Source organism: Ostrea edulis, chromosome 9, assembly GCF_947568905.1.
Source record: "Ostrea edulis chromosome 9, xbOstEdul1.1, whole genome shotgun sequence".
Taxonomy (NCBI): Eukaryota; Metazoa; Mollusca; class Bivalvia; order Ostreida; family Ostreidae; genus Ostrea; species Ostrea edulis.
Genome location: NC_079172.1, coordinates 28,466,339 through 28,476,276, shown reverse-complemented (window position 1 = coordinate 28,476,276; position 9,938 = coordinate 28,466,339). Strand labels below are relative to the sequence as shown.

Genomic DNA, 9,938 nt, shown 5'->3' with positions numbered 1-9,938 from the left:
TGTGATGTCATTTATTTCTACAGAGTAGAAGTTCATTACAAAAGAATAATTCAATCGAGTAAATTATCGAGACAAGCTAATATTAGAAAACGTATCAATACGTTAATTTGTACATGGACAAATGATGAAAACGAACAGTGATCGTATATACTAATGTTGGTATCTAGTTACATTTTAATGAGTTTATTCTGTCACGTACCATATATATGAAATGCGCCACGTTGTTCTTTAAACGTCTATCTTAAAACTTTTTCATTGCTACTGGTGCATGTGTAATGCTTGTTTGATTTCTTGATTCTGGAAAATCAAAATGTAAGTGTTTATAAATATTACTTTTCTATCAATACAAACGGAATTGGTGCATCATATTGGAAATACATATGTATCATGCTGGACAGACATCCATGCGTTTTGATTTGATTTGCTTGGTTTGTGTATGTTAGGTCCTTTAGAATTTTTTTATTCGCATTGAGACATGACAAGCTATAAGTGAAGTGAAACACATTCAGACTTATCTATTGCAATCTGAGAGGGTTCCCTAATATGCAAACGCATACCACTACAAGGGTATTCATTTTTAAGGCCTCTTCTGAAAGATTCACGACTCCGAAATGTAAATGCCGAGTGTTTGACGAAGGAGGCATTTACTACCTATTTCAGGGTTTTCTGTGTGAAACGATTAAGGCATGAACGGGTCTGGAACCCATACTGTCTGACGTGTTTCATACCAATCGTTAAGCCGTTCTTGGCCCACTGATTTTCACTGCGGATAACATTGTTTACCTGATCAGGATATGGGGCTCACGGCGGGTGTGACCGGTCGACAGGGGATGCTTACTCCTCCTAGGCACCTGATCCCACCTCTGGTGTGTCCCCAACTATCTATTTTGTATTGCTTATAGGAGTTATAAGATTGATCACTGTTCATTATCTTCACCTTTCATCCTGATTAACAATATTAGTATAAACCTTTAAACCTACTGTAGTATGCTACTACGTTTGAAAGAAAATTTTAATACATATTTTCGCACGAAACATTATAAATGGCTTAATCTATTTCCACGCGTAATTTTTTCTTCTGCACAAGTACTCTGAAGTTGAAATAAAAAATATGCAAGAGTTCCTCGTTGACAATATCTTCGTGGTCTTTGGTGATCAGGTCTTCAAACAGTCTGTTGGAATTACCATGGGCACGAATTGTGCTCCTTTGTTAGCTGACCTGTTTTTATATTCATATGAAGCAGAATTTATTCAAAAACTTCTACGTGAGAAGAAAAAATCTCTCGCTGTGACCTTCAATTCAACTTTTAGATATATCGATGACGTTTTGTCTATTAACAATGATAGCTTTCATTCAGATGTCGATTTGATATATCCCTGTGAGCTCGAAATAAAGGACACCACAGAGTCGTCCACGTCTGCTTCATACTTAGATATTTTATTGAAAGTAGACATTAACGGCAAACTGACAACTCAACTGTATGACAAACGGGATGATTTCAGCTTCTCCATCGTCCACTTCCCACATTTATGTAGCAATATTCCATTATCACCTGCATGTGGTGTTTATATATCTCAACTGATTCGATATGCAAGAGCTTGTTCTGAGTATAGTCAGTTTTTAAATCGAGGTAAGCTACTGACAAACAAGTTGATGGTACAGGGATTTCAACAGTCTCGATTGAAGTCAGCATTTCGCAAATTCTATGGTCGTTATAACGATCTAGTTCGTCAATACAACCTCGCATTGGGTCAAATGCTGTCTGACGTGTTTCATACCAATTGTTAAGTCGTTCTTGGCACACTGATTTTGACTGCAGATAACTCCGTTTACCTGATCAGGATATGGGGCTCACGGCGGGTGTGACCGGTCAACAGGGGATGCTTACTCCTCCTAGGCACCTGATCCCACCTCCGGTGTGTCCAGGGGTCCGTGTTTGCCCAACTATCTATTTTGTATTGCTTGTAGGAGTTATGAGATTGATCACTGTTCGTTATCTTCACCTTGCATTGTATTACAAAAATTAGCTAATCAGAACATAGTGTATTTCATGAAACCTTTCAAATCCGTATATTGTGTGATATTTTGATGTGCTATAGTAGGACATTTTTGTTACTTTGATTTCTAAAACAAAGTATGCTTTCTTTTGATTTATTACAATACAATGGTGGAAATTTTTGTTTTCTTTTGAAAACATGTTGACAGAGATTTTCGTAACCAGAATAGTTTATATGTTCAATGTATTTTTTTAAGAATCGGTCACAGCGAATATTGCACCAGCATAGACATTGACATTTTTGAATTGATACAGCATAACATGATATACTTTAAGACAGTAAAATGTATCTACTATTTATTACTGTTAACTCTAACTTAAAGAACAAAACCAGCCGTTGAGGGTACAGGGGACCGTTTAGGTGATTCCTTAAAACAGAGGTCCCGTGTTGCTACAGTTGTTGACACATTAAAGAAACATCTCCTGTTGTGGTCCTGAGCGGCCTGTATAGGTCTAAAGTTGTAACACATCACCCACAGCTGATAAACGGAAATTATCTGAAAAGGACGTAAAACAAACAAACAAAACGTGAAATCGCTCTTAACAGTTAAGTATGTGTAAGTTGTCTGAGCCAGGCTCCCTTACAAATGTATCTCTTGGATTTTCTAACTTAAATAAATACTGAACTTTTAAAAAGTATTTCAATTTACATGAAGGTTCGTTATCTCCTTTTCGAAAACCTTAAATACCCATCAGGGTGCTAATCTAAATTTGTGTTCCTCTTTTTGATGCACCGGTACATTGTCTTAGATAATCACAGAGAACGTTTACAAATCTTTTAATGGTTTTCTTTTCGAAAAAGGAAATCTCTCCTCAACATTGTCTTCTCTATTGAAAAGCTGAATCCAACAATGTATCTGTGTTCTAAACAATGTAGGATATTTTAAAGTAAATAAAAATGTATTGAACGATATGATGCATTTCTGTGTTTTAGAATATAAGCACATTATTCATAATTTTAGTGATTTTGTGATGATACTGATCATAATTATTTTCATTCCCCTCATTGATAGATTACATAAAATGATGCCTTTATTCACCTTCCTACTGATGGTCCATGTTACACAAACTGAAACACAAACCGGAAGCTGCAAAGATATCTTACATGGCTTCCTGTCTGGACAATTGTCGTCCGCTCTCGGAGATTATCAGATTAAAGCTTTGAAACAGGAGTTCAAAACTTTCGTGAATACCATGCAGCGATCTATGAATGTATTCAAGAAACAGATAAAAGCTGATTTTGAGAAAAAAGGTATATTACTATACTTTCACCAATCACTTTAAAGTATTTTACACCATCTATAAAGAGTGTTCCACATATCCTTTTACAATAAAGATGTCCAAGTCGTCAGAAAGAGCATATTTGATTAAAGAAGGCAATCTGCTCGTTTTTTCTTCTTAGGTAAAACGTGATTAAGATGCTAATTCATTTCATTGATCCAAAAATAAACATCAATTATGTATGATAAAACTTCAATCGATGAAAATATGAAGAATCATTTTTCACTTAGTCATCATTATTTTTCAGGTGTACATAGTTTTTTCTAGTATCTTATAATAATGACTGCTATTTTCTGAACAAAAAGACAAATTTGTAATGTATCTTGTTAAAGATATTATTCATAAGCTCTAATTCTTTTTCATACATTTCCTAACACGCAATTTCCGAGCTGCCCGATTGCTCTTTCCCTTTGTGGAACTCTTACGTACAGTGTGCGCAAATTATATTTTCGTCCACACGCAGTGGGTACAAATGTTTATCGCTGTCTGCATTTATTGTCTAAAGGCCGATTATCAGACATCATGCAACCACTCAAACTGCAGGGAAACACAATAATAGTAAGTTTATGAATATTTGATAAAATAGTTCAAACAAAAATCGATAATTACCATATTATTTTGATTAAAATATCACTCGCGAAGAAGACGATATAAAAAATACATATTTATGAACAAAACATTTACGGATATTGTATTCATAATTACCGCCACTGTCTATAAATACCACCTATTATTTTTGGTACTTGCGAATGCGCAACTTGGTAGTATTATTTTCATGTTTTCACGGATGCTTGATACCTGATACCATACGACCAACTTTATATTACCCTCATGGATGGAACATATCAAAGCTTAAAGTAACTAAAGCCTTGATAGGTGGCGGAAGATACCCCTGTCTTTGACACTTTTTGTATATACAATTTGCCAAATTATCTGCTCTTATAATTTAAGGTTTTTTCCTAGTCATAATATTGTATTCATCATGTTTTATATTGTAGTTTTTAGGATTGTGGCATTTTTGTAATGTTTTATTAGTCACAATTCCTTAGCATGAATTGCAGTATTGTGTTTTTAGTTTATTATATTTTTACTGTTTTATATGATCTTTTGGCATAATACTTTGTCATTTATTAGTTAATGACTGACCATTCTAATTCCTCAAACCGTGTTATGTGTTTAATTGTGTCAAACAGAGCACCGCCCTATCAGTTATCCATAAATAATTTCATATTTAATTTAATGGCCAAATTCAAACAAATATTACTCATGAAATGACCAGTTTCGTGTATACCAACGCCAGATATAAGCGAAATTTACGCTTTTACAACTATTATACTCATTTACATAGTTTGTCTGTAATATATGTATACATCTTGTACCCATCCAAGCGTTTAACAGAATACTAAACGTACCTCCATCACAGAGGAGCTGATATCTCGGAAGTTGCGGATTAAATACTGTACCTGTTAAAAATACAACATAACTTCTTTTCTAAATTATTTAATATAAATTTGAAATTTTGCACTTTTTATTTCCATGAATGAAATAACAATGCCCTTTAATCATCTTGAGCATTTCGGGTAGCTTAACGAGAAACAATCAAACCCTTGAAAAGGTCGCTGATTAGTAAATAATAACCTATTTGTAAGTTTACCGAGTGATTTGTTTGTCTTACAATTTAAGTTGTACTCATTTACATAGCTTGTCTATAATATATGTATACATCTTGTACCCACCCAAACGTTTAACAGAATACCAAACGTACCTCTAATACAGAGGAGCTGATATCTCGGAAGTTGCAGATTGAATACTGTACCTGTTGAAAGTACAACATGACTTCTTTTCTAAATCATTTAATAGAAATTAGTTCCTGCTTATTTTGAAACAAAATTTTAATGGTAAACACCGCTTTTCAATTTGATTAAAACGGAAGTGGTCGTAATATATTTGAGGGTTTCTTTGCTTGTCCGAAAGCCTGAGAACATGCGATTGACGAATATGTAATCTATTAACTATTGCAAATATATCTAAGAGAAAAACGAAGTGATTATCTTTAAAATCATAAATGGAAATAATTACCATGATGTTTAAGTAAGAGCAGGATGAATTTTCTTCGGTAGAATACAATTTGAGAATTTTCACAACATGGCTGAAATAACTTCATGTAATAGATAGTCCCAAAATATCCACCGTTTTCAATCATGAAAATGTGTAATATTGAGTCCATTGTCTTAAATTGTACAGGTAGAATCAACAAGAGCGTCGTCTATACAAGATGGGGAAAGAAGTCGTGTCCCTCGAATGCTGAGCTAGTTCTTTCTGGTGAGTATAGATGTAGATAAGAGGAACTGATTTCCTGTCATGAAATGATATTTTATAATGCAGCAATACTCACCTTATTTTGACAGGATTTACAGGTGGGTCACATTATACCCACTCGGGAGCGGCCGTTGATCCCCTTTGTTTACCAAGAGATCCCGAATGGGGCAGGTACAGAGATGGAACTGACGGCCATAAAGCTTATGTATATGGAGCAGAATACGAAACCGACAATTCACCGAGTAGCTTGAGCAGTGTCATTCAACATGATGTGCCGTGCGCTGTCTGCCTGATCCATAACAGATCTGTTCTGAGAGTATTCCCAGGTAGGTTTGAACATTTTCATGCCTCTATTGATATTTCAAATATCATGAGAAATAACGAGATAATTTCTAAATTACTTAAAGACCCAACTATTGTTTCTCATTATTGTAGCAAGGAAAACATGTTACAAAGGTTGGAAATTGGAATATGATGGATATCTAATGGCGGGGTATCATGGTTATGCTGCTGCCACAACTTACACGTGTGTGGATAGGAACCCTGATACTGTTACTGGAGGTCAATCTGACCTCAATGGTTATCTTTTCTATTCCGTGGAGGCCAGATGTGGATCATTGAAATGTCCACCATACGTAAACGGGCGGGAACTTGTATGTGCTGTCTGCTCCAAGGCATAGAGTTATCGGATTGTACAATGGAACTGTTTCCTAACAATAAAGAGTGGTTTGAGAATTAATATTGAGTGCTTTCTTTTTCAAAATTGATTGGTTAATGAATCATGACATTTCCTATTTTGTTGAAGTGGCTTATCTTATTGTTTGATAGTAACACTCACAATTCGTCTGAAACAATGTGTTAGCTGAAATCAAACAAAATATTGAACAACTGACATATGTAAAATGCTTGTGTTACGTTTAGTTTGTTGTTCCTTGGTAACTCATACCGTTTAAATAAAGCAACACAAGATTTACATGTAGGCTGCAAAATTGTACAAAAGACATATTTCCAAATGATAATCAGTATTAGTTGAATATTAAACCTTAACTGTATCACCTGTTTACTGATTTGGAATGATACCTTTATATTGCAGTAATGACTAATGACATTACCAGGGTTTTGAAGCATTGTTTCATTCTCTGTAAACATCAAACAATATATATCTGTAGTTATACAGAGGGGATGTGATAATATGCAACTCATATCGGAAATCTACATTACGAAATTGTAATGCTTTAGGTACAAGGATTGGGCAAATCATAGAGAATCGTGCAAACGTATACATAAACACTCACTTTTGTCAACTTATCAATGTGTTTGTAAATAAATCGCCTGATATACATGCATTTTGGAATACTAGTCCCAATGTTACAAGGATTAGCAGTTGTTGAATTCATCAAAATAAAGTTCTAATTGTCATCCAAAAGTTCGAGGAAAACCGTAAATCTGGTACAGGAGCCCAGACTCAATAGAGATAACCTATGAACCCAGTCTATATACATATTTTTGCTGTACCTTATTCAAAATCAATAATAAAGGTAATCAATTTCTTTATAAACAGTTCAATTCCTTGGACTATTCCAATCTTTTCCATATCTATACTTATAATTAACAAATTGTGTCAATAAACTCCGAGACGCTTGCTTCAGAATTACTGCTTGCACCTTTAATATTGTTTCAGTCCGTATGGTATAATAGAATCTTACTTGATTAAAATGTCTTTAAATTAATTAAAAACCTGTTTTAGTTTTTGATAAGCTACACTGAAATAGCAAAAATGAGAGTACAGTGGTGGATACGCTTTTGTGGATCTAAGCCAGTTTTTGTGGTTTTTACAATACGAAGTGTGGTATTTCTTTATGTATTTCTCATTTATTTCTGTAGGGTATTCTTTAGTTCAAATCAATCTTTTTATTCTATTTTGAAACCAAATTAGAAGAATAACACACCTATAAACGTGAGCTGTCTAGTAATTATGCGTTATCCTTTTTCCACCATTAATTCATAACATAAAATATACGCTTAAATATGTAACGCAAATGATAAAAGAAGAGTCATACAAACTTTTACCATTGCAATGTTTATGAAAGTGTGCTTAATAATTTGATGACTACAATATCTGTACTTTGACAATATGCGTCCCTTGTTGTGAATTTTTGAGATATGAAATTTCAACAGACCAGTCATTGGAATTTCTGTCAACAATGCTTAGAATAAAATATTGATAATATGGGTTTCTTATGAGAAAGATTAGAAATCATGAATGTAAGTTTTATAGAGGGAGCTGTGGGTATTGCAAAAATCGTTCATTTTACTTACCTTAGTAATTAGTACAACAATGGCACAGGTACGACCCTGCCTTATAGAATTACATTATAATATAGCTTGTTCGTGATCAGTACATAGCATGCATACAAACGACTCATTTTACCAGTTGTGTATCATTTTACCTTAACTTTATATAAAAAGTGTTGGCAATTGTCGTGCAGATTTCCCAAAAATAGTAAAATGGAATACATATTGGTAAGAATAATTTATATCTGAAAAGTATTAATATTGATATGAAACTAAATACAATCATTGGTAAGAGATGTTTATTGGTGTGCAATGCTTGGAGTCTTGTACAATCTGATGGGGTTCATAAATAATTCAATGAACCAATGACCAAGATTGAATCCTCTCTCCAAGTTCATCTCTTCGCGCAGCTGACGGATTTATTGTACTAGAAAATGGTAGAACGTTCTATTCGTAACCGGGAGGTAATGAGTTCGAGGCCCGCTCACGTCATGGCCATGTCAATCCTAAGACGTGAAAATAGGTGGTGATTCCTTATTCGCCAAACGCTATGTATGTAGAAGTGAGAAAAGTCTTTCGGATATGACATTAAAAACGGAGGTCCCGTGTTGCAGCAGGCCTAGGGATATTTAGGAACTAGGGGTGTGCGATTTTACCGGTATATCGTGATAATTCGTCCCACTATAAGTATCGCGATACGGTGGAGAGAAAAAAACCCCGATATTTTGGGGCAGACGTAAATTCTGGAAAATTACGTTTATGCGTTAGGTTTTAATTTAACTGTTACAGGAACTAACTAGAAATAACAAGATGACGTCCGAACATGATAAAAACGCGAAGGAATTTAATCATCAATTATTCGATTTGATGTTTTCCTTATTTGTTTTATTACAGCTATTTACACAAAATTGATGTCTAAAATGTACTTGTCATTTTTGAGCTTTAACACTTAAGCAGTAATGAAAATAACAGAGAATTAAGGGGGAAAAACCCCAAAATGACCTAAAATATTACAATATTATTATGGTATTGTAGAAAAAATCGTGAAATAATGCAATACAAAATGTTTGGCGATATCCATCCCTAAAAAGAACCCTCACTGCTACAAGTACAGCCAGGTCTAAATGTGGTACTCCACCTACACCTGTGACATTTGAGAGCCATTCTCTGTAACCACTTAAAAAATTTCGGCACGCATAGTCACCGGTTTTCACGAAACTCGCCTGAATGAGACATCTATGCAAGATATTCAAGAAAATATATTTAAAAATTAGATGTTGATCATGGTTGCCATGGAAACAGATGCAATTTTATCAAATTTGGCTATTTCCTTGAATTTGGTAGTTTTGGCACAAAAGTTCAATATAACACATTATGAAGAGTATTAAAATTCTATTTTTCATATCAAATGATAAAACAGATTCTAATTCCTTAATCAAGAGAAAAATATGAATAATGGACAATCGTAAATAATTTTTATAATTGAATAAATCTGTGAAATTGTGTTAAAATTCATTTGTTTTTATGTCTTAATAACTTTTATTCGCATCCATCTCAAAAAAAGTTACACAAATTTTTAAAGCAACTATATTATGTTTTTCATCAATATAAAATAAAACTTTTGGGAATCTGTCTTTTTCATACAATTTGAAGTGTATGATTTATGGGGGAACAAATGCATTCTGTAACTTAGAGTTATTCCCCTTTGAAACTCTTTAACGTGATAAGACAGAAAAATCGCATAGGAACACAAACAATATGGCGAGACGATGTCTTCTGCTGACAGATCGTCTTCGCTTGAAGACATGCGGCATTCCAGAATTCCTTTCCACTCATCCAAACGAAAGAAGGAAGTGTGAAAGACATATCTCGGAATGCCAGGTCAACAGAATTTTGCAGAAAATTGGACAATCTATCCCAGTTGGTACCGGTGAGTGTTTGGCTTTGACAGTTGATAATGATATAGGCTCCTATGTCGTACTGGTC

General features: G+C 34.2%; 1 protein-coding gene across 1 annotated transcript; it reads left to right on the top strand.

The window, feature by feature from the left end:
• Nucleotides 1-230: 230 nt before the first annotated feature.
• Nucleotides 231-6,396, top strand: LOC125677602 (uncharacterized). The gene is made up of 5 exons (XM_056150056.1): nucleotides 231-312; nucleotides 3,071-3,309; nucleotides 5,583-5,660; nucleotides 5,747-5,983; nucleotides 6,093-6,396. The coding sequence occupies exons 2-5, from the start codon at nucleotides 3,081-3,083 to the stop codon at nucleotides 6,335-6,337; spliced, it is 789 nt and encodes a 262-aa protein (XP_056006031.1). The 5' UTR covers nucleotides 231-312; nucleotides 3,071-3,080; the 3' UTR covers nucleotides 6,338-6,396.
• The last annotated feature ends 3,542 nt before the right edge of the window (nucleotides 6,397-9,938 follow it).

What these genes read in the sequence shown, in the direction of transcription:
- LOC125677602 (XM_056150056.1), top strand. Translation starts at nt 3,081, where the DNA reads ATGATGCCTTTATTCACCTTCCTACTGATGGTCCATGTTACACAAACT. An exon ending in AGCTGATTTTGAGAAAAAAG is followed by an intron (nt 3,310 to 5,582) that starts GTATATTACTAT and finishes TAAATTGTACAG; the next exon opens with GTAGAATCAACAAGAGCGTC. An exon ending in TGTTCTGAGAGTATTCCCAG is followed by an intron (nt 5,984 to 6,092) that starts GTAGGTTTGAAC and finishes TCATTATTGTAG; the next exon opens with CAAGGAAAACATGTTACAAA.